We start from the raw sequence: 24,639 nt of genomic DNA, 5'->3' as shown, positions 1-24,639 counted from the left end.
CTCTAGGTCCACACTTAGTGATAGAAATGCTTGATCCGCGTGGAAATTCCTAGAAGCATGGGAAATCGCGCCAATTCATTCGGCAGGCCTGTAGCGTCAGTTGACGCTTCTTACCTATCTCGCTAATGGAACCGTCCTAACTGCTGACCTTTTCAAGATGGCGGCCTTCGAGTGTCACCCTCGGGCTCGCGCACCTCCCCAAGATGGCGGCGCCCGAGGCCTGGCGCGCCCGGAGTTGCTGGTTCTGTGAGGTAGCGGCGGCAACGACCATGGAGGCCACGTCCCGGGAGGCGGCGCCAGCGAAGAGCTCGGCCTCGGGCCCTAGCGCTCCCCCCGCCCTGTTCGAGCTGTGCGGGCGGGCGGTGAGCGCCCATATGGGGGTTCTGGAGAGCGGGGTGTGGGGTAAGTCGCGGGGTGAGGGGCTACCCCTGACAACGAGCGGGGGGCGGCCCAGCGGCCAGGGGGCGCGGGGGGCGAGGCCGAGAGGCCCGGGGCAAGGCCCGGCCCCGGGCACCGCAAGCTAGACTGCTGGGTCGGAGCATGAATTCCATGACTGACAGGGCTGGACAGAGACCGAGAGCGAACGAGCAAGTGGACCGGCACCGCGGCTTGGCTGGGGGGCGCGGGGGGGCGAGGCCAGGGCGCCGGATTTAGGGCAAAGTAGGCAGGGCCCGGGCGACTGAGGCCGGACTGGCAGGCCCGAGCCGCGGGCACCGAGCTGACAACCAGCCGGGCCGGACCGGGACCGGGACCGAGCAGTCTCAGAAGTCGAACTGATGGGCAGGGCTGGCCCGGCCGCCCTGGCTGACCCGGGGCAGGGGCCGAGATTGGCAGGCTCTGCCGTGCGGGTAGGAGGCCAGGCCTGGGGCCACCTAAACTGACCGACGGTCGGGGCCTCCTAGGTCTGCTGGACACACCCGGGGGTGCTGAGACTCCGGGGGGCCCAGCCGATGGGCGGGGTGGGACCGAGGTCTCCCGAGCGCTGGAGTGGGGTTGGAGGACGGGCCGAGCGGCTCCGGGCGCCGCGGCCTGCCTGACGGACCCGAGCTGGCCGGAGCGCACGGAACGATCGGGGCCTCAGTGGCTGCCGAACCGACTGAGCGACGGAGCGACCTGCCGAGCAGGGAGCGCTGGGGTTCACGGGGCCGTCCACTCGGACCGGCCGGATCGGGAGGAAGGGCGGAGAGCCAGGGGAAGGGCCGGGAGCTGTTCAGCAAGCCGGGAAGGCTGGATCCACGGGCCGGTGGGAAGGGCCGACGAGCACCCCTGGCCAGGCGATGGCCCAAGGGTCCCAGACGGAGCGGCGGGAGTGTTAGGGGGCGCGTCGAGGGGAAGAGGCCTTGATCCGAAAGCGAGTGGACCGAGGCCCCAGGCCTTAGTGTGGCCATCAAGGGAGGGCTGGACCTTGGTGGATGGGCAGTTGGAGCTAATCTGCCAAGGCAGGCGGCCTGGGGCGCTAGAGGGACCGAGAAGGGTTAAGGGAGTAGTTGGGCTGCTGGGCCCGAGTTCAGTGGGTGCGTTATGGGAGGCAGGGAGGCCTGCTGCCGAATGGGCCCAGGAAGGGCCTGCACGTAGGGTGGGTACTGCGAAGATAGTCTAGCAGCTGATGAGGGAAACGGGCCCAGGACGTGAAGGACTGACAGTGTAAGATTGTGAAAGGAGAAAGCGGGCCAGACTGCTTGGGGGACAGGGAAGACCCATGGCTTGACCGGCTGCTGGGCATGATGGGGGTGGGGTGCAGAGCTAGGGTGAAGTTGAGTGAGGACATCACAGACCAAGTTGGGGGAAAAGCTGAGAGGAGGGAGGTGGCCGGAGATGAGGCTCCTGGCCTTGGCCTTGGAGTTTGCGGGGGAGGGTGTGTTCTACCAGGAGGCCTCAGCTGGAATGGGGGAGGGAATCTGCCTGGAGGAAGGCCTTGGTCGGGTCTGGAGTGAGGACCAGTGTGTAAGCACACTTGACCAGTGGGGGGAGAGGATGTTACACCATGAGGTGGTAGGTTTGGAGGGTTAGGGCTCCAGAATGAGCCCCAAGGCCTTTAAGGCCTGGACTAATCGAAGAGGCCTTTGGTAGTGGAAGTGGGCCACCAGTACTGAGGAGGCCTAAGTGCCTTCAGGTAGTGAGAAAACAGAACATTAGAACTTCTCAGGCTGTATGTGGAGATCAGATCTTAGAAGCCCTTTGCCTTAGAGCTAGGAAGATACGGGTCATGCTGACCTGTGGGGAATGGAAGGTAAGGCTCTGGGAATGTAGAAGACAGAGAAGGTATGACTGTATTAGCCTGAAGCTCTTGAGATGCTAACCCTAGCTAGAAGGGAAGAAGACCTCCAACTCTGTAAGGGAAAACATTAAAGAAAGGTATAGGCTGGAAGGAATCTGGGAAGAACTTGGCTTCAGAAGAATAGAGAAACAAAGAACATAGTTTGTGTGTAAGAGGAGGCAAGAATTACTGGGGCTGTGAGAGGAGACAGCCAAATTAAGCATAGCATATTGGAGGGAAATGGGTAAGGCCCTGAAGAACTTTTTCCTGTGTCACCTCTTCTCAGCAGAATAATCAACCATTTTCTTAATCTCCTTTATTCTTCTCCTCTATTTATTTCTACGGTCCCTTCCTCTATTCCTGGCTGAGCCCTCAGGCAGGATAAAAGAAGACTAGGAGGAAAAACCCTGTAGTCCTAGACCAGGAAAACAGTCACACAGAAAAGGCAGAAGCTGAAACTGACTTCAGTACCCTGGATATTGTGTGTGTGTGTGTGTGTGTGTGTGTGTGTGTGTGTGTGTGTGTGTATTGGAACTAGGGAAGGGAAGGGGAATATCAAAATAGACAAAGGATAAAAGACAAACCAGTGCAACAGCGATACTTACAAAACTATATGCTGTAAACCAACTGTACAACTCATAGGGGGGAGGGGTATGAGGAGGGGGGAAGATGGGGGGGAATCAGGGAGGGGGTAACAAGTTGGATAAGAAATGTATACACTGCCTTGTGTATGAAACTGTAGCCCCTCTATACATCACTTTGACAATAAATAAATAAAATAATATTTTTATTTTTTTTTTTTTTTGCCAGTCCTGGGCCTTGGACTCAGGGCCTGAGCACTGTCCCTGGCTTCTTTTTGCTCAAGGCTAGCACTCTGCCATTTGAGCCACAGCGCCACTTCTGGCCATTTTCTGTATATGTGGTGCTGGGGAATCGAACCCAGGGCCTCGTGTATATGAGGCAGGCACTCTTGCCACTAGGCCATATCCCCAGCCCCAATAATAATTTTTTTTAAAAGAGAAGGCAGAAGCAAGTAAGGCTTTTTAAGCGGAGCTTAGGTAGCTCACACCTATAATCCTGGCTACTCTGGAAGCTGAAATCTTCGGAAAAAGATTTTAAGTCAAGCCACACATAAAAGTCCTTGAGACTCTTATCTCCAGTTAACCAGGAAAAAGCTGGAAGTACAAGTGTAGCTCAAGTGATAGAGTGCCAGCTTTGAGGAGAAAAAGCCAAGTAAGAGAGCAAGGCCCTGAGTTCAAACCCCAGGACAAGTACAGAAAAAAAAAAAAAAAAAGTAAGGCCTTTTTAGCAGCGTCAAGTAAGAGTGCTAAGAATGGTATTCTGTTATATAAGTACCGCGCGCTAACCGATTGTGCCACTGGAGCACCCTCTAAGAATGGTATTCTGGAGGTAGAAGACTAGTAAATAATTTGTGTAAGGAAATGGAGAGGGAGAGAGAATCATGAGAAGTCTCCAGTAAAATATACTTCAAATATCAGGATGTAGAGTTTAAACTTTATCTTGAATGTAATAGAAAACCTTTGAAGGGTTTTGAGGAGGGAAATATCACCAGGAAGAGCAGGATTCAGAGTTGTTAAGTGGAAGAAAGCAGTTATTCTAGATGACAGATGAGATAACCTACATTACCATAATGGCATAGGGAATTAGTACTTTGATTCAACAGGTATCTTCACTACTTATTGAAAGAATTGTACTGGATTTTACAGTTATTCTACAAATAAAGATAAAAGTACATTGTGGAAACCAGGCACCAGTGGCTAAGATCTGAGGATTGTAGTTTGCAGGCAGCCCTAGCAGGAAAGTCCATGAGACTCTTATCTCCAATTAACTAGCAAAAGGCTGGATGTGGAGCTGTGGCTCAAGTGCTAGAGTCCCAGTCTTGAACAAAAACTAAGAGACAGACCACAGGCCCTGAACATAAAAGAAAAAGAAAAAAAAACAAAAACGCTAAGTTGAGAGGACTCTGGCCCTGGGTTCAAGCCTCTGTACCATCACCAATTATTTTTAAAAAGGAGACTAGAATGAAAGTTTTGGTACACTCAAAAAACTTATACTTGATGTGTTTATTCTGGAGCAAGAAAACCCCACAAAACAAACTGTTCCTAAGTAAATCAGTTCACAGTCATAACCATTCAGTATTAAAAAAGGTCTGCCTGAATATATATTGGCAGAATAAATGTAATAGTTAATAATCAGTGAGTTTATTTTGGCCAGGAATTGTCTTAAAGATTATAAGCAAGATTTTCAATTTTCACAACTGTATTGTGAGGTAGTAATTTCTGTTCTGTCTCCATTTTAAAATGAAGGAAACAGGGCTGGGAATATGGCCTAGTGGCAAGAGCGCTTGCCTCCTACACATGAAGCTCTCGGTTCGATTCCCCAGCACCACATATATGGAAAACGGCCAGAAGGGGCGCTGTGGCTCAGGTGGCAGAGTGCTAGCCTTGAGCAAAAGGAAGCCAGGGATGGTGCTCAGACCCTGAGTCCAAGGCCCAGGAGTGGCAAAAAAAAAAAAAAAAATGAAGGAAACAGATTAAAGAGGTTAAACAATTTGTTCAAGAATTCACACTTCAGGGGCTGGGGATATGGCCTAGTGGCAAGAGTGCCTGGCTCATATATATGAGGCCCTGGGTTCGATTCCCCAGCACCACATATACAGAAAATGGACAGAAGTGGCGCTGTGGCTCAAGTGGCAGAGTGCTAGCCTTGAGCAAAAAGAAGCCAGGGACAGTGCTCAGGCCCTGAGTCCAAGCCCCAGGACTGGCCAAAAAAAAAAAAAAAAAAAAAAGAATTCACACTTCAGGGGCTGGGAATATGGGAATATGGCCTAGTGGCAAAAGTGCTTGCCTTGTATACATGAAGCTGTAGGTTCGATTCCTCAGCACCACATATATAGAAAATGGCCAGAAGTGGCGCTGTGGCTCAAGTGGCAGAGTGCTAGCCTTGAAATGAAGCCAAGGACAGTGCTCAGGCTCTGAGTCCAAGCCCCAGGACGGGCAAAAAAAAAAAAAAAAAAAGAATTCACACTTCACTAAGTGAACAATCAGGATTTCACCTAGATTTGTTCAATCCTTTAGCCTACTGTAATCTCTTTCTGAAACAGAGAGGTTAGCAAAATCTGGTTTTAGGATATAGTGAATTTAGGGGCTGGGAATATGGCCTAGTGGCAAGAGTGCTCGCTCGCCTTGTTTACAGGAAGCCCTGGGTTTGATTCCTCAGCACCACATATATAGAAAACGGCCAGAAGTGGCGCTGTGGCTCAAGAGGCAGAGTGCTAGCCTTGAGCAAAAAGGAGCTAGGGACAGTGCTCAGGCCCTGAGTTCAAGGCCCAGGACTGGCCAAAAAAAAAAAAAAAGATATAGTGAATTTAGAATATATGCATTTTATCTAGTGCTCTCCCACTTAAACCATGCTCTCAGCCCCTTTTCCTTTATTTTTCAGATAAGGTCTCATGTTTACCCTCACCAGCTAGGACTTGATCCTCCTCCTGTGCCTTTCTTGTTGACAGGATTACAGGCACACACAAAAAAATTGAGGGCTGCCTTTGAACCTCTTCTGTCCTCCCAAGTAGCTGGGATTTTACAGATGCAAGCTACTGGCCTAATTATTACTGTTCTTTATAAGAAGTACTATGTTCAGGACAAAATGATGGCTCAAAGAATAGGAGTGCTCAATCTGAAAGAGTGGAAAGGGATTCAGGAAAGGCTTAATTAAATGGCTTATGATGGTTGAAAGTTGCTAATATGCTGAAGGGACAAGGACATTCTTGTTGGAGAGAATAGCACACAGAGGCAAAAAGCAGCAGATACATGAAAAAAAATAGCTTAGTGTAGCTGAAGTATAGGAGGCAAAGTAAGAGGCTTAAATTAGCCCAGATTATGAAGACAACACACATTTGGTCAGACCTTTAAATAAAAAATGGTTCATTCAATGTGATTATAAACTGACTGCTGCCACTCATTTAGGAACAGCTTGCTTTGTTATCTCACTCTTGCTCCTGAAATTCCAGCTGTAACTGTATGTTAAAGTAAATGGACAAGAGTTTAGAAGAGACCTAAGTTAGCTGTTCTGGGTTTCATTTGTCAAATGAGACGGCTATCCTTCTGTTTTCATTTCCAATAGAATAAATAATGCTTGGAACCCAGGGAAAGTGGAAAAGTAAAGTTTGTTGTTGTTGTTGTTGTTGTTTTGTAGCCCTCCCAGGCCCAATACTTCAAAGCATCTTACCTCTGCTCAATATATATTACTTGGAGAGAATTGAGGAAACTGCCCTCAAGAAAGGTAAGTATCTTTCTTCTCTTTCTTAGTCAATGATTATCAAAAAAGATACTGTGATGTTCTTCAGGTAAATAGTATAAGTAATACACACATAGGACTTTATGCTTTTCAAAAAGTAACCTTACTTGCGGGTATAGATGGGACTGGGAAAGATGGGGAGGAGAACAATGGAAGGCTTATAACATTGATCAACACATATTGTACTTATAAAAGAAAAAAAGTAACCTCTTCCTTTTTTTTTTTTTTTTTTTTGCCAATCCTGAGGCTTGAACTCTGGGCCTAGGCACTGTCCCTAAGCTCTTTTTTGCTCAATGCTAGCGCTCCACCACTTGAGTCACAGTGCTCCTTTGGCATTGTCTAGTGATTAATTGGAGATAAGAGTCTTAAAGCGTGGCTGGGAATTTAGTCTGGTGGCAAGAGTGCTTGCCTCGAATACATGAAGCCCTGGGTTTGATTCCCCAGCACCACATATATAGAAAATGGCCAGAAGTAGCGCTGTGGCTCAAGTGGCAGAGTGCTAGCCTTGAGCAAAAAGAAGCCAGGGACAGTGCTTAGGCCCTGAGTTCAAGGCCCAAGTCTGGCAAAAAAAAAAAACAAAGTCTTATGGCTTTTCCTGCCTGGGCTGGCTTCAAACCACAATCCTCAGATCTCAGCCTCCTGGTTAGTTAGGATTATAGGTGTGAGCCATGGGTGCTCAGCTCATACCTACTTTCTTATACAACTCCCTACAGTGTGCAATACAAAGCCAAGGATATGTTCCCTGCTGTTCTGATAAAAGTGATACAACAGCAAAGCCAGTAGATCCTATAACTGACTCCCTTAGTTTTTCTTTCATCAAGCTACCTCCCCTCTTTGGATACATGTTAACAATGAACACTTATCCAGCCCTAATATGCCAAATGTTGCCCTAAGTACTTTACCCAGAGAAAATCATTTACTTATTTAATTCTTTTACCAACTTAGGAAACAGCTGTTTTTAGGTATATATTACAAATGAATAATTTCAAGTATATATAAATAACTTACCCATGATCACACAGCTAGAGTCTACTCTGCTGATTTTCAAACCTACACAGTATCTTTAAAGCTAGTGTTCTAACCACTGTGCCATGTTGCTCCCGTGAGGCCAGAAGACAACATGAAAGGCTGGTGTACTTCACTCCTGGTGGCCAGCAAGCTACCAACTAAGTATGATATTTCTTCCTACAGGTCTCTCCACTCAAGCTATTTGGCGCCGACTATGGGATGAACTGATGAAGACAAGGCCTTCCAGTTTGGAAGTAAGTTAAAATGCCTGGTAGAACTGTAGCCTAAGCCTGCACAGGTGAATGCGGAAATAGCACACATATGTAAGCTGGCAGCTGTAAAGTGCTGGGGCAGAGATAGGATAGATTAGGGAGTGGGGCTCAGATGGCTTGTCACAAAGTTGTGGGTATTTGTCATTCACTTGCTTGTTCATGTTTGAATAGGACACACAAAACAGAGAAGCATATGATCCCAGTGAATGAAAGAGCCAGGATTCATGGAATTCTTGGCAGAGTTGGTGCAATGCTGAATCTAACAAAATGAAATTAATAGAACCAAGCCAGGCGCTGGTGGCTCACACCTGTTATCCTAGCTACTCAGGAGTCTGAGATCTGAGGAGTGCGATTCAAAGCCAGCCCAGGCAAGAAAATCTGTGAGACTCTTGTCTCCAATTAACCACCGAAAACTGGAAGTGGAGCTGTGGCTCAAAGTGGTAAAGCACTAGCCTTAAGTGAAAGAGCTTAGGAACAGCACACAGGCCCTGAGTTTAAGTCTCACCAACAAAAAAGAAAAAGAAATAAACCAAACCATCTTTTCACCAATTCCAAAAATTCTAAATGCAAGGCTTTGGAGGAGGAGATAGAGGGGTCTGGCTTAGCAGGAGCTTATATAAAAAAGATAAAAGGGGCTTACTCAACACTGCTGAAGCTGCTTGTAATGACTGTCCCCTGAGTCATGTGAACTAATGTTAAGTAGAACATAGGCTGAAGGACAATAGGAACAATAGTCTAGCCAGGTTTGGCAGTTGTCAGTCTATCTCTGGATTATGGAGAAAAAAGTCAAAGCCACATCACATGAGTCACATTTGGAAAATGAATACTATTCCTGAAAAAGAGACAACTTGGGAAACGTGAACCATCTTGAAATACTTGAATGATTGTCACATGAAAGAAAGAGCAAAGTAAAAAGCTAAAGGAAAATCTATTTTTGAGCATCTAAACATAAAATTTTAAACTTGTAAGATTATGGTATATGAAATAAGCTAATTCCATAGGTAATAAGCTTCCCATTATTCAAATAACCTGGACAACAGCATAATACGGTCTGTTCTACAAGGAACTCAGAATTGCAGAATTTCTTTTGCTGCTCCATTGACAAGACAGATTTAGTCTAGTAGCTATTTATAAAAATGTACCACAAGCCAGATAATATCTTAGCTATCAGAAGTCCAAACACAGTCTCCTATCTTGAAGACTTAACAATTAGAAGAGGAGTCTATGCATCAGGATAATTGAGGCCAACCTGGGTAAAAAGTTAGTGAGAACCCATCTCATCCAATAAGCAGGCATTGTGTACAAGCCTGTTATCCTAGGAACAAAGAGAATCCATATGTAGGAAGATCTGGTGTGAGGCTGACCTAGGCAAAAACATAAGACTGAGATCTGAGGATTGCAGTTCAAAGCTAGCCTGGACAGGAAAGTATGTGATATTCATCCAAATTAGCCGCCAAAAAGCTGGAAGTGGAGGTATGGCTCAAGTGGTAGTGGTAGAACACTAACCTTGAGAAAGAAAAAGAAAAGCTCAGAGATAGTGCCCAGGTCCTGAGTTCAAGCACCAGAACTGGAACACAGACATAGACACGCACACAGACACACACACACATACAAGATCCTGTCTGAAAAATAACTGAAGCAAAAGGCTGAGGGTATGTCTCAAGTGGTAGTCCACCTCCCTAACAAGGATAAGGTTCTAACTTGTAATGCCAGTACCATTCCTCAAATAAATAAAAAGGCTAGAAACAATTTAAATATTCAAGGACTGGGAATATGGCCTAGTGGCAAGAGTGCTTGCCTCGTATATGTGAAGCCCTAGGTTCGATTCTTCAGCACCACATATATAGAAAACAGCCAGAAGTGGCGCTGTGGCTCAAGTGGCAGAGTGCTAGCCTTGAGCAAAAAGGAGCCAGGGACAGTGCTCAGGCTCTGAGTCCAAGCCCCAGAACTGGCCAAAAAACAAGCAATTTAAATATTCAAAAATAGGACTGAGAGGGCTGGGGATATAGCCTAGTGGCAAGAGTGCCTGCCTCAGATACACGAGGCCCTAGGTTCGATTCCCCAGCACCACATATACAGAAAATGGCCAGAAGCGGCGCTGTGGCTCAAGTGGCAGAGTGCTAGCCTTGAGTGGAAAGAAGCCAGGGACAGTGCTCAGGCCCTGAGTCCAAGGCCCAGGACTGGCCAAAAAAAAAAAAAAAAAAAAAAAAAAATAGGACTGAGAATGTGGTTCTTTACCTAGCATGTTCAAGGCCTTGGGCTTGATTCCCCTGCACAGCAATAAGCAAATAAATTAGTTCACTAATGAATTATTGTTACACCTACATTTTCAGAATGACAAGGCCACTTTCATTATGACATAACTTCCTCATCTCATCTCTCATCTCCAGTTAACCACCAAAAATCCAGAAATGTAGCTTTCCAGCTTAAAAAAAGAAAGGAAAAAAAGAAAAAACAGGCATGGTAGTATGAAGTTCTAATTCCTGCAGGAGGGCAAAAGGATTTTGAGCTTCAGGCCTATCTGAGCTACGCTGTAAGTTCAGGTCAGCTTGAGTTACATAAGGGAGACCTTGTCTCAAAGAACCAAATAAATATTTAAATACATAGTGGTGTAATGTTCAAAAACTCTCAGCATTTGAAAGCATTCAAGAATGTCTGAGTTTTCAAACATAAATATATCCACATGTACATATACATAGATATTACATAGTTGGTTTGCAAATTATTTTGGTTTGCTTCATTATCTTCCCAAAAATCATTCTATTACCAGAAAAGCAAAAATGGACAATATAGTTTCTGAACATTTGCTGACTCTTAACCGAGTAAAGGAAAATATTTAGTCCTTTCTAATTTGTATACACAATTCCTTCTCCCCTATCAGTCCCTGAAGCTGCCAGCCCATTGAGGTAGGCCTAAGATTATGTTGGTGGACAGGTGTCACACCTCATTGGCAGTGCCTCATTCCCATTGCCCTCATGCAAGAGTTTTGTGTTGTCTGCCTCATAGTCCACAAAATGAGTGACTTGGTATTTTCCAGCTTTTAGCATAGATTGTTCCAAAGGTTGGTCATAGAATAAAATCCAGTGAGCTGCTGTTTGCATCTACATTAATTCATAAGCCATTAAGATAACTGTGCAACTAACCTTACACATTTAACCCTGACACTTTCCTGTTATGTTAGTATGGTTACCTCCTTCCCGCTAGAAAGGAAACTGACAAGAAAGAGGCGAAATATCTGCCTAAGGTTGCAGTTAGTGTGCAGCAGCACTAGGATTAAAGTTGAAGTAGGGCTGGGGATATGGCCTAGTGGCAACAGTGCTTGCCTCCTATACATGAGGCCCTGGGTTCAATTCCCCAGCACCACATATACAGAAAATGGCCAGAAGTGGTGCTGTGGCTCAAGTGGCAGAGTGCTAGCCTTGAGCAAAAAGAAGCCAGGGACAGTGCTCAGGCCCTGAGTCCAAAGCCCAGGACTGGCCTACATACATAAATAAATAAATAAATAAATAAATAAATAAATAAATAAATAAATAAAGTTGAAGTAAGTGGGCTCCGGAGTGCTTGTTTCTAATCACTGTATCATGCTGTTTATTGCAATAGCATATGCTCAGGATGTTCCAGCCTCGAATATTCTCTCCTATTGTCTTCAACCATTCACATGTCTAGAAGTTCGCTATCTGATCTGCATTTCTTCTTGCCACATCTATCTGTCTTAGTTGTGAAGTTATTTGCAAGAGTTATTTGCAAGTGTTTGTCAAGTGTACATATGTCAATCTGGGTGTGATAGAGTAGCACCATGCCCATAATCTCAGTACTCAGAAAGCTGAAGCAAAAGGATCATAGTCTGAGGCCAACCTATCTGCATAAGAAGACCCTTCCATTAAAAAAAAAGATAGGTCAGATGCCAGTGGCCCACACTTATAATCTTAACTTCTTAGAAGGCTGAGATCTGAGGATTAAGGCTCAAAACCCACCTAGGCAATTCTCTTTCAGCTAAAACCTAAAAGTGGAAGCGTGGCTCCAAGTGGTAGTAGAGCAAAAGTCAAGGAAAAGCTTAAGGCCCTGAGTTCAAGCCTCAGTACTGCTCCCCCCTCAAGGGGAAAAAAAACAACACAAAACTTTTGTGGCCTGGCAGCTGTGCAGGAAAAGGGCTAGTGAGGTAGAACCTGAAGGACTCGTGAGTATACTCTACCTCCATTCAAAGCTGAACAGAAGATTGGGAGTATAGCCTAATAAGACTGCTTGTTAGAATGCTTAGTGTCCTGTGTTTAACGCCCAACACTGGCAAACAACAAACCCAGCAGAGATCTGGTTGCCAGGTATGTTTTTCCTGTTCTCCTAATGTCCTGCTGCTGGTGAGCAAAGCCCTTCTCTGTTGCTGACTTGCAAGTAGCTCAAGTATGAAGAATTATTCCTAATTATTACCATCATAGGTACTGACTAGGGGAAAAGCTAAGATAAAGGGAATAACACTTTTACCTGAAGATACTAGAGACCTGTCCCCTAAAAATGTCAGATATAAATTGAGTATGACTCTGGTATGAAAAAAAAAAAAAAAGAGAGAGAGAGAGAAAAACTGTAACTTTAGTCTTAGGTTATCTTAGACCCCTTCTGCCTTTGCTTCAAAGACCTTCAACTTGTACCCTCATTTGATTTTCACAATATTCCTATAAAGTAGGTATCTACAGATGTCAACAGGACGCCAGGCACTGGTGGCTCACGCCTATAATCCTAGCTACTCGGGAGGCTGAGATCTGAGGATCATGGTTCAGAGCCAGCCCAGGCAGGGAAGTCTGTGAGCCTCTTATCTCCAATTAACCACTAGAAAACCAGAAGTGGCACTGTGGTTCGAAGTGGTAGAGCACTAGCCTTGAGCAAAATAGCTCAGGGACAATACCGAGGCCCTGAGTTCAAGCCCCACAACTGACAAAAAAAAAAATGTCCACAGCATAGTGGCAGAACTGGGATGAATATTGAAATAAACAGACTTTACAGTGCAGTCTTTAGAAGAGGATGGATTTAGAGATAGCTTTGAATTAGTAACTCAAGAGCCTGGTACCTATCTTTGTCTCAATGTGTCCTTTTGAGTTACTACTACTTCTTAACTTCTAATAAAAATATCTGTTATTCCGGAGAAGGTAAAATGTCTGGACCTTACCTGAAATGTCACAATATCAAGTCTAGAAGTCCTATGTCCATTAAAGTAAATAATTTGCTTTGGAGAAAACAAATCTTAAGATTTGGTTCCTGCTGTCCAGAAATTTCACCAGTAGAGATCAAATATACCTTGGAGCCAGGTGCTGGTCGTGGCCACCTATAATCCTATCTACTCAGAGGCTGAGATAGGAGAATCACACTTCTGAGCCAGCTCAGACAGGAAAGTCCATGAGACTCTTATCTCCAGTTAACCACCAGAAAAGGAGAAGTGGAGCAGTGGCACAAAGTGGTAGAGCAGTAGCCTTGAGCAAAAGAGTTCAGGGAGGGTACCCAGGCCCTGAGTTCAAGCCTCATGACCTACCAAGAAAAAGAAAGATGCACCTTGGAACATGGAACATCTGTTTGTTTGTTTTTGCCAGTCCCGGGCCTTAAACTCAGTGCCTGAGCACCGTCCCTGGCTTCTTTTTGCTCAAGGCTAGCACTCTGCCACTTGAGCCACAGTGCCACTTCTGGCCATAGAAAATGGTAGTGCTGCGGACTTGAACCCAGGGCTTCATGTATACAAGACGAACACTCTTGCCACTAGGCCATATTCCCAGCCCCAATGGAATATCTTAGATGTGTCAGGAGTCCCACAAGAAACAGCTTCAAAGAATGACATGAGGCCCCCAGTTAAATCCTCAGTGATTTAAAAAAAAAAAAAAAAAGAAGTGGTTGGGAATGTGGTTTAGTGGTAGAGTGCTCACTTGGCATGCATGAAGTCCTGGGTTCAATTCCTCAGCACCACATACACAGAAAAAGCCAGAGGTGGACGCTGCGGCTCAAGTGGTAGAGTGCTAGCCTTGAGGGGGGGGAAAAAAAGGCCATTTAGTCACCAATGGAGAACATTTCTAGACATATAAGAAAGGACATAGGAGGTATAAAGCTACTCAGGTAGAAGAGGCCATATTGTACAAGGGCTTTAGCCTGAAGAATTTCAAATGAACTATAGTATGGGGAAACATATTTTAAGACAGAATTCAGCATTGGCAGCTCATGCTTATAGTCCTAGCTACTCAGGGGGCTAAAACCTAAGGATCATGGCTCAATGCCAAGCCCTGGACAATAAATCCAAGAGATTTATCTCCAATTAAACAGCAAAAAGCTGGTGATTGTGTCTCAAGTGGTAGGGCACCAGCTTTGAACACAGAAAGTAAGCCAAAGAACAAGGCCCTGAGTTCAAGCCTAGTATCAGTACACACAAAGAACACTTAGTCAGACACAGGTGGCTAACACCGTAATCCTAGCTTCTAAGAAGCCTGAGATCTGTGGATGGAAGTTGAAAGTCAGCCTGGGCATGCAAGTACAGGATTCATCTCTAGCCATCATAAAGCTAGAAGTAGAGCTGTGGCTTAAATGGTAGAGCACCAGCCTTGAGCAGAAAGCTAAAGGACAGTGACCAGGCCCTGAGTTCAAGCCCTAGTATTGGCATAACAACAAAAAAGCCAGAAATGGAGGTGTGGCTCTAGTGGTAGAGCACCAATCTTGAGCAAAAAAGCCAAGCAAGAGAAGCCTTGAGTTTAAGCCTTACCAGCGCGCGCGCACACACACACACACACACACGAGACGAAGTAGCCAACTCTTAAGTCATAATTGAAGAAAGCTGGTGGTGTTAGAAATTGAGGTTGAAAGCACATTCTAGAATGAAATGTGGAAGAATTAACAGGAGCCATCTTGGCAAACAGATTTCCTGGGCTCAAATGTTGATTACCACTTACCTGTGCAGTAACACCAGTGATAACCTTCTTGTGCAACCCTTATTTCAATTGAAAAAAGAAATTGAGACCACCAAGGACTTTTGAATTTGTATTCAATAACTGGGGCTTGAACTCAGGGCTTCATACTTTTGCTTGGCTTCCCTCTCCTCCATAGCTGATACTCTACACTTGAGCCATACCTCTTCTGGCATTTTTGCTGGCTAACTGGAGATTAGTGTCTTGGATTGTCTGCCTAGGTTGGCTTTAAACCTCAATCCTCATACCTCAACCCCTTGAGAAGCTAGGATTATAGATGTGAGCCATCAGTGCCCAGTGAGAACACCAAAGATTTAAAATAAAAACTGACTTGTACGTGTGGCTTAGTGGTATATAGCACTAGTACCTAGCATGTGAAGCCCTGGCTTTGGTCCCCAGCACCATAAAAAAAAAAAACACCACATTTTACAAACCATTAAAAATACTTTCACATGTGATACACATAGACTTCATGCCATGACTGTTAGATAAGCACCACTTTACGACTGCCCTACAAAAAGAGAAGCCAAAATGTAAAATATTCCTTCTGTTCATCAGCTTATGTGCCTATTTTCTTACCTGTAAAAGTTGAGCTAATACATCAAAGATGTGAAGACTAGAAGAATCTGTATAAAATGCTTAGAAAATTGCCTGGTGGGGCTAGAAATGTGGCTTAAAAGCCCTGGGTTCGATTCCTCATGAACAGAAAAAGCCGTAAATGGCGCTGTGGCTCAAGTGGCAGAGTGCTAGCCTTGAGCAAAAAGAAGCCAGGGACAGTGCTCAGGCCCTGAGTCCATGCCCCAGGACTGGCAAAAAAAGAAAAAAGAGAAAATTGCCTGGCTCAGTAGTTTGCAATTGGAAAGAAACTGGGATGTTTCCACATAGTACTCGGTGTCATGGATTTCTGGCATGTTCTCTGTTTTCAGAGCGTGACCTGTTGGCGAGCCAAGTTTATGGAGGCTTTTTTTTCCCATGTTCTACGTGGGACCATCGATGTGTCTTCTGACAGGCGTCTCTGTGACCAGCGCTTCTCGCCTCTTTTGCATAGCTCCCGTCATGTCCGGCAGCTCACCATCTGTAACATGCTGCAGGGTGCAACAGAGCTGGTGGCTGAGCCCAACCGCAGGGTTCTGGAGACCCTGGCCAGTTGCCTGCACACCCTTAAGTTCCGCCACCTGCTGTTCTCTGATGTGGCTGCTCAGCAGTCACTTCGGCAGCTGCTGCACCAGCTCATTCACCATGGGGCTGTCAGCCAAGTGTCCCTATACTCTTGGCCTGTGCCTGAGTCAGCCCTTTTCATCCTTATCCTCACCATGAGTGCTGGGTTTTGGCAGCCAGGTCCTGCTAACCTGCCCTGCCGCCTCTGTGGAGAGGCCTCCCGAGGCCGGGCCCCATCGCGAGATGAAGGATCTCTCTTGCTGGGTTCACGTAGGCCTCGCAGGGATGCTGCCGAGCGATGTGCTGCAGCCCTGATGGCCACCCGGCGGAAGAGCGAAGCCAAGCAGATGCCCAGGGCTGCACCTGCTACTCGGGTAACACGCCGGAGCACACAGGAGAGCCTGGCAACCGGTGGGACAGATCCTAAGAAGGAGCTGCACTCTCCGGCCACCTCTCAGGAGGCATCTGGTACCAAGAGGCCATCCTCTGCTCCAGCTGCCACCTCTTCTGCCTCTGCCTCCTCTTCCACATCCTCATCTAAACGGGCTCCAGCCAACTCAGCTCCACAGCCCAAGCCCTTAAAGCGTTTCAAACGAGCTGCAGGGAAGAAGGGTGCTCGTACCCGACAGGGGTCTGGTGCAGAGTCTGAAGACCTATATGACTTTGTTTTTATTGTGGCTGGTGAGAAGGAGGATGGTGAAGAGATGGAGATCGGGCAGGTGGCCTGCGGAGCTTTGGATGGATCGGATCCCAGCTGCCTGGGGCTCCCAACACTGGAAGCCTCACAACGATTCCGAAGCATCTCCACCTTGGAGCTATTCACAGTTCCTCTTTCCACAGAGGCAGCTCTGACACTATGCCATCTGCTGAGCTCCTGGGTGTCTCTAGAGAGCCTTACGCTCTCCTACAATGGTGAGCACCTTGAGGGGAAAGGCTGGGCTTGGACCTCCCAACAATACTGCTTGCCTCATTCTGCGGGAGGAATTGGGTGACTAATCAGGATATGCATTTTTGTGCCTCATGGGAGATTTGTGCACACACACACACACACACACACACACACACACACACACCTCTGTAATCCTAGTTACTCAGGAGGCTGAGATCTGAGGATCTGTGTTCAAAGCCAGATCAGGCAGAAAACTCTGCAAGACTCAAACCTACAGTTAACCAATAAAATGCCAGAAGTGGAGATGTGGCTTAAGTGATAAACTGCCAGCTTTGAGCAGTAAAAGGTAAACAAGATTGAGAGGCCCTGGGATTAAGCCCCAGTAGTGGCACCAAAAAGATTCAGGGCTGGGAATATGGCCTAGTGGTAAATTGCTCGCCTCATATACATGAAGCCCTGGGTTCAATTCCTCAGCACCATATATATAGAAAAAGCCGGAAGTGGCTCTGTGGCTCAAGTGGCAGAGTGCTAGCCTTGAGCAAAAAGACAGGGACAGTGCTCAGGCCCTGAGTTCAAGCCCCAGGACTGGCAAAAAAAAAAAAAGATTCATCACATGGATGGATAAAGGAAACAATCTGAGGACAAGTAAACCACAAGGTGGAATTAGATCCCACCAGCCACATCAAATCAGCTGTCCAGACAAGGTGTGGGACAAGGCCCCAAAGTCAGAGCATTGAACTGCCAAGGCAGGCTTGAGTTCTTCCCCACTTGCTTATGCTCAGCTAAATGAAGCAATCTGCTTAGGTTGCTAAGCACTGCTAAAGAAAAATCACACAGCTAATACAAATGGTGCCTTCCATTCATTCATCAACCCCTTAAGACCTGTTTCCAATATCAGCTCCCATTCCTATTCTGCTTTCTCACCAGGTGGCTTCACCTCCTACTGCAAAAAGAAAATTAATTCTTTCAACTAGCCAGTAAACTCTTATTTCTACATTCATTCTTTTTCTTCACAATGGATGAGATCACCTAATTTAAGGCTCTTTTCCCTATGCTCCATGCCTCCTACTTTCTTATGGAAGTCATAACTTTGCATACTTAGAAGGGTATCTGACAGTTTAGTTTCACTATATAATTCTGCAAAAATCTTAGGTGATCAAGTGACTTGCCTAGGATACCCTGTAGAGCCAGGATTCAAACCAGTATAACTTGACTCCAGCATCTGTACTTTGTGTGTATGGTGCTTGATTGGGGATAAAAAGTCTCCTAGGGGGAATATGGCCTAGTGGCAAGAGTGCTTGACTCATATACATGAAGCCCTGGGTTCGATTCTCCAGCACCACATATATAGAAAACAGCCAGAAGTGGCACTGTGGCTCAAGTGGCAGAGTGCTAGCCTTGAGCAAAAAGAAGCCAGAGACAGTGCTCAGGCCCTGAGTTCAAGGCCCAAGACTAGCCAAAAAAAAAGTCTCCTAGACTTTCCCTCCTGGGCTGGCTTCAAACCAATCCTCAGATCTCAGCCTCCTGGGCAATTAGGATTATAAACCTCCAGCACCTAGTTAAGGATCCATGTTTCTAAAACATTGTACATTGCCTCCCTTCTTTCCACTGTCTCTTCCATCATTTAAATATTAAAAACGGTCAGAAACACCACCTCCCTCCATCCCTTCTCTCCTCTCTTCACAAACTTAAGTCATCTGCACCACCTCCACACAGCCCACTTCAGCCTCTCCACCCTTACCCCTACAGAGCTGCTAGGTCCACATTACTAGATACAGTGTATACTTTTTCATCTATTCCTGTGAGAATTAGAAAGTGGACTCTTCTCCCTCTGAACATTGTTTCTACCTTCTGTTGTTTCTTCCACTTTACATACTCTTCCTGGTGTATTCATCCATTCCTGTGGCTTCAATGGCCAGCTTTGCTAAAGACAGCCCATTCTATAATAGTTCAAATCTTCTGAACTTCTAAACTCCATTTTATCCAGCAGGTTACCTAGACATCACCCCATCCAACCTGGAATCTCCTTGAACTCATGTAATTCTCTCTTCCAAATGCATTTGGTTGTCATGTCCTGTCTTAATCTAGTTTCTCAAGGTCCTTAATTCAGACAACCATTTCCTCTCACCTGGACTTCATTGTTTGCACTGCAACACACATACTCTTTCAAATATAAATGTCATTCCAAGTTCCTACTGTTGCTTCTTTCACCCTATCTTAAGATCTTACTGTGTATCCCAGGCTAGCCTGTAGTTTACAGCCCTCCTGTCACCTGCACTATGGCACCCAGCCACCGTACTTAACATTTTCATTCCTGTTCACTTCTATAGGTGTTATCTTAAATGTCTCCCCCATTCTTTTATCGCTTCCCCCTTTATACACTGCATATTTTTTTTTCAATTTTGAGCCTGTCACTTTCTCCTTTAGGCCTCTATATATACCTTCTGGCCTAGTCAGACTAGGTGTTAGGTGCCTATTTTTATAATTCCATTCTACTCTGCTTCCTTGGTTCCTATCACATTTTTAATTCCACTTTTTAAAAAAGTGTGTATGTGTGTATTGGTACTAGGGCTTGAACTCAAGGTCTTATATCCCCACTTGCCTTTTTTGCTCAAGGCTGACACTTTAGCCACTTGGGCTACACCTCTATTTCCTATTCCACATTTGGGGGGAAGGGTATGCAGTCCTGGGGCTTGAACCCAGGGCCTGGGCTCTGTTCTTGAGCTTTTTTGCTCAAGACTAGCACTCTACCACTTGAGCCACAGCTCTACTTCCAGCTTTTTTGGTGCTTTATGGGTTGTAAGAGTCTCATGGCCTTTCCTGCCCAGGCTGCCTTTGAATGACAATCAGACCTCAGCCTTCTGAGTAGCTACCAGCAGCTTGTAGTTCCACTTTTATTAGGCTACATAGACAAGAATATGTACATATTTAGGAGATCCTGTGTATTTTAGTAGAATGAATTAATGTCTGTATAACTCAGGGGAAGATTGTTTACCTCTGGCAATAAGTAATTACCACAGCCTTCCCAGATCCTTTTTAGTTTTTCTTCTGAGCTGGGGATCAAACCACAGGACTGATGCATACTGGGCAAAAACTCTATCAAGTGAGCCACATTCCTACCCAATGATTCTTATAAAGTTTTCCCTACTGGATTGTCCTCATACTCACTCCATTTAACAGACTCCATTTAATGACATGTGAAATTAAGCTCTTTAGACTAGCTTTCAAGACTTTATACAATATTGACTCTGTTACCCCACTCTACTATCTAATACGTCCTTCAAGGCCCTGCCTCTTTAGGAAATTAAACAGAACTGCGCTCTGGGCCTAGCATTCTGCTACTAATCACATGCTTCCCTACCACGTCCTATAGCATGCCCTTAGTGAAGCTTCTTGAGGGCATAGCCCAGTATAGTAGGCATCAGTTTGCTGGTTACCTGAGGAAAAGGAGGCATAGATGAGTAAGAAGGCAAATCATATGAAAAAAGTCAGATCCAAAGGTTGACTTAACAGCAGTCAATACCAATATTTGAAGTTCTTTCTCAGTGTTACCCCTGCTGAAACTTCCATGACTGACTTAAACTCTTTTGTTTGCCATAGGCTTGGGCTCTAACATCTTCCGCCTGCTAGACAGCCTGCGGGCCCTGTCAGGCCAGGCTGGATGCCGTCTCCGTGCCCTGCATCTCAGCGACCTGTTCTCACCACTGCCCATCCTGGAACTGACACGTGCCATCGTGCGAGCCCTGCCCCTGCTGCGGGTCCTCTCTATTCGTGTTGACCACCCAAGCCAGAGAGACAACCCTGCTGTGCCAGGGAATGCTGGGTCCCCTAGCCACATAATTGGGGATGAGGAGATACCAGGTGAATACCACAGTACAATTGTGAAGAAAGTGAGGGACCACTTCTCATTGGTGGCTAATCTGAACTATGCTCCCTCTTTAGACTGCCATTCTTTTTTTTTTCTTTTTTTTGCCAGTCCTGGGACTTGGGCTCAGGGCCTGAGCACTGTCCCTGGCTTCTTTTTGCTCAAAGCTAGCACTCTGCCACTTGAGCCACAGCGCCACTTCTAGCCGTTTTCTATATATGTGGTGCTGGGGAATCGAACCCAGGGCTTCATGTATACGAGGCGAGCGCTCTACCACTAGGCCATATTCTCAGCCCTAGACTGCCATTCTTTAGGATAATCTTGGACTGAACAGACTGCCAACTTAGTAGAATGGCCATGACATCTTAGTCTCCAGCAAAAGGGTCTAAATCAAGAACAGAACTCAGGCTGAGACTTGGGGCATCACTCAAGTCAAAGAACAAACCAGGTGCCAGTAACACAGGCCTATAATCCTAGCTATTCAATAGGCTGAGTTCTGAGGATCACTGTTAGAAGCCAGCCCAGGCAGGAAAGTCTATGAGGCTCTTATCTCTCTTATCTTCAATTAACCAACAAAAAGCCAGAAGCCAAGCTGTGGCTCAAGTTGTAGACCAGCCTTGTGTGGAAAGCTCAGGATAGTGCTCAGGCCCTGAGTTCAAGCCCCAGTACCAGCACACGTGCACACACACACACACACAAACACACACACACTCAACTTTAGATTCAGTCCTTGCTGCATATCTCTATTTCCTGTCTTATATCCCACCACTATGTATGCACTGTTAGATTTGATTATGTCTTAGTTAAAAACTCTTGGGGCTGGGAATATGGCCTAGTAGTAAAGCGCTCACCTCATATACATGAAGCCCTAGGTTTGATTCCTCAGCACCACATACATAGAAAAAGCTGGAAGTGGCACATGGCTCAAGTGGTAGAGTGCTAGCCTTGAGCAAAAAGAAGCCAGGGACAGTGCTCAGGCCCTGAGTTCAAGCCCCAGGACTGGCAAAAAACAAAATAAAACACCTCTTAAGAGCAAATAATCTTTTCTTTTGGTGGTGCTGGGTATTGAACCCAGGGCCTTAAATATGCCATGAAAACACACCATGGAGCTATATCCCCACTCTTTAAACAACTTTCAAAGTGTACCCTGGAAAGAGACAGGATGGAACCTGTTATGGTGAGAGTAGATATCGCCAGCTAACAGATTTTCTCCCTATTCAGAGAACTGCCTGGAACAGCTGGAGATGGGATTTCCACGAGGAGCCCAGCCAGCCCCTCTGCTCTGCTCTGTTCTGAAGGCCTCGGGTTCTCTGCAGCAGCTGTCTCTGGATAGTGCCACCTTTGCTTCCCCCCAGGATTTTGGGCTTGTGTTGCAGACACTCAAAGGTAAGGACTTAGGTAAAGGAGGGTACCTGTAGACCTAGCATTCCTTTTTGGGAAAAAGCTAAGGGGCATCTATCTACCTTCTTTCAGAGTACAACCTAGCCCTGAAAAGGCTAAGCTTCCATGACATGAACTTGGCTGACTGTCAGAGTGAGGTGCTCTTTTTGCTACAGAATCTGACTCTTCAAGGTAAGTTCCCAATCCCCAACCTTGGCATTCCTGGGTCCTCACTATGGCTCTGCCACTGAGTTAGCAAACCACTGTGCTTTTCTTGGTCCTTGTATCAACTACAAGATAGGACCTCAGCGACCTTCCTTCTAAAAGTCCTATTTTCTTACCTTTTCAGAGCTGACAGAAACGGGGAGGTGGGTTGCTGTGATTTCCTCTCAAAAACTTCTGGCGACCTTTGTTTGCATGGAGCAAGGCATTAGAGGTTGAGGATGGGCCAGCTAAAATCTTTTCTACCTGTATGTAGGAGTGAGTTCTGCCACTGGAGCCATGAGTCTTTTCTCCTAAGATGTGGCAGATGTGTCAATGGATAGAGGGAAGTGAATGAAAATTGTCCATACAGGTCCACTTTCCAGTGAGCATTTAGGCTCAATTCCTTATTTCAACTCTTTTTGTCAGTCATGAGTACTGAACTCAAGGCCTAGGTGCTATCCTTGAGCTTTTTCTGCTCAAGGCTAGCACTCTAGCACTTTGAGCCACAGCTCCACTTCCAATTTTCTGGTGGTTAATTATAGATGAGTCTCATGGACTTTCCAGCCTGGGCTAGCTTTGAATCTCAATCCTCAGATCTCAGCCTCCTGATTAACTAGGATTACAGATGTGAGCCACCAGTGCCTAGCTTCCTCATTTAAATTCTGACTTAGCTCATCTTGAATAGATTGCTCCTGTCTTCTGGGTCTCTACAAAATGTTCACATACCTTGCTAGGGCCTCCTAGGGCAGATGAGGAAACAGCAGTTTTATGGCAGCCGTCAGCATTTACTCTTATTTCTCTTGACAGAGATAACCTTCTCCTTCTGTCGTCTGTTTGAGAAGCGCCCAGCCCAATTCCTGCCTGAGATGGTTGCTGCTATGAAGGGCAACTCCACACTGAAAGGCCTTCGGCTGCCAGGGAACCGCCTGGGTGGGGGCCAGACCCTGGGGAGGGAGAGGGAAGGAGCCAGGCCTTTGACATAGAAACTTAGTGGGTAAAGACCTCTCCTTTGGGGACTTGGGGGCTGGAATATAGTGAACTGGGGCTCTATGACCTAGGAGGGCTTTTCAGTCAGAGTTGGGTTTCTTGGGTGAAGGTAATGGACACTTCTCCCCTTCTCTCCAGGGAATGCTGGTCTACTGGCCCTGGCAGATGTTTTCTCAGAAGATTCTTCCTCTTCTCTCTGTCAGCTGGACATCAGGTACATTGGGGGCTGGGGGTAGATGGAAGGTGGACAAGGGATGGGACTTCAGGGATATAGCTAAGACTAAGTTGCTACTTGTATATCTAATAATCTGTCACTCCTACCAGTTCCAACTGTATCAAGCCAGATGGGCTTCTGGAATTTGCCAAGCGACTGGAGCGCTGGGGCCGTGGAGCCTTTGGTCACCTGCGCCTTTTCCAAAACTGGCTGGACCAGGATGCAGTCACAGCCAGGGAAGCCATCCGGCGGCTCCGGGCCACCTGCCACGTGGTTAGCGACTCATGGGACTCATCCCAGGCCTTTGCAGATTATGTCAGCACCATGTGATGGGGCCCATACCTCATAGAACCATGCTCAGTACCATCAGCTTGCAGGAGCTGAGGCATGGGCTGCCCAGAATCCCCAGCCACCTATCGTTCTCTTTCTGTCACCTTTTGTCTTTTGCCATCTTCCCTTGCACTGAGGTCCTGGATGCCTTGATGGGGCCCCGCAGAGGCATTCCTGCACCTGAGTTTCGAGCCTTTGGGCCTCTTATCCAATACCCTGGGAACCCTGGGCCAGGATGTTAGTCATCATTTTCACTGAGGACAATCCCCTCGCCCTGCCTAGGGTTCCTGCTTTTCCTACTCAAGCAAGGACCCAAGCTTTAGACAGTGTAGGAGTGCTCACTACCAGGCCTCTTCCCTCTTGGGCTTACCACTCTGCTCCCAGGTCTCAGTTCCTTTCATACCTTTATTCTTTTCTTTTTTTTTTTTAACCAAAAAAGTTTTCTTATAAAATAAATTTTGGGCAAACATCATGCAGCCCTTCTTGATGGTTTTTCTCCCAGAGAACAAAATTCAGCAGTGCTTTGTAGGGCAGGGAGCCCCTTTTCCCTGTATCCATCTTCTAACAAGCTACACCAGAAACCAGCTGGTTATCAACGGAGACCGCGCTGCTCCTCATGGGAACGCTGGTGAAAGACAAAGGTGATGGCGGTGGAGGCAGCATCCCAGGCAGCCTTGAGGACCTCATCCTGGAGCCCCCGCTTATCTGTAGTATGGTTCCACTGAGCCAGGTCTGAAGTGCAGTCAGAGCCATCAGGGGGTGGCCGGACCTGGCGGTTGTTGACACAACGTCGGCAGTGCAGCCTGGAGTTAGAGAACAGGGTTTTGGT

General features: G+C 46.4%; 2 protein-coding genes across 4 annotated transcripts in view; one reads left to right on the top strand and one right to left on the bottom strand.

Annotated features, from left to right (window-relative positions):
• Nucleotides 1-107: 107 nt before the first annotated feature.
• Nucleotides 108-24,282, top strand: Lrrc41 (leucine rich repeat containing 41). Of its 2 annotated transcripts, none has more exons than XM_048351211.1 (10): nucleotides 108-402; nucleotides 6,473-6,559; nucleotides 7,766-7,836; nucleotides 15,710-16,853; nucleotides 20,431-20,691; nucleotides 21,917-22,081; nucleotides 22,169-22,267; nucleotides 23,087-23,209; nucleotides 23,405-23,480; nucleotides 23,591-24,282. In XM_048351211.1, exons 1-10 carry the CDS (start codon nucleotides 204-206, stop codon nucleotides 23,808-23,810), a joined length of 2,445 nt encoding a protein of 814 aa, XP_048207168.1. In that variant the 5' UTR covers nucleotides 108-203; the 3' UTR covers nucleotides 23,811-24,282. The 2 variants fall into 2 exon arrangements, with proteins under 2 accessions (XP_048207168.1, XP_048207169.1); XM_048351212.1 differs by lacking the exon at nucleotides 108-402 and adding an exon at nucleotides 682-848.
• The window catches only part of Rad54l (RAD54 like), a 24,670-nt gene continuing 24,234 nt past the window's right edge, over nucleotides 24,204-24,639 (bottom strand). For both annotated transcript variants that reach the window (XM_048351213.1, XM_048351214.1), the window contains exon 18: nucleotides 24,204-24,613. In XM_048351213.1, coding sequence (XP_048207170.1) covers nucleotides 24,403-24,613 — 211 coding nt within the window. In that variant the 3' untranslated portion in view covers nucleotides 24,204-24,402. The remainder of the gene's footprint in view (nucleotides 24,614-24,639) is intronic.

Source organism: Perognathus longimembris, chromosome 7 (assembly GCF_023159225.1).
Source record: "Perognathus longimembris pacificus isolate PPM17 chromosome 7, ASM2315922v1, whole genome shotgun sequence".
Lineage (NCBI taxonomy): Eukaryota > Metazoa > Chordata > Mammalia > Rodentia > Heteromyidae > Perognathus > Perognathus longimembris.
This window is presented reverse-complemented; position numbering and strand designations above follow the sequence as displayed.

Excerpts from the sequence above, each read along its gene's own strand:
- Lrrc41 (XM_048351211.1), top strand. The coding sequence starts at position 204 with ATGGCGGCGCCCGAGGCCTGGCGCGCCCGGAGTTGCTGGTTCTGTGAG. Across the intron at positions 6,560-7,765 it reads GGAAACTGCCCTCAAGAAAG|GTCTCTCCACTCAAGCTATT; the intron begins GTAAGTATCTTT and ends TTCTTCCTACAG. Across the intron at positions 22,268-23,086 it reads ACAGAATCTGACTCTTCAAG|AGATAACCTTCTCCTTCTGT; the intron begins GTAAGTTCCCAA and ends TTCTCTTGACAG.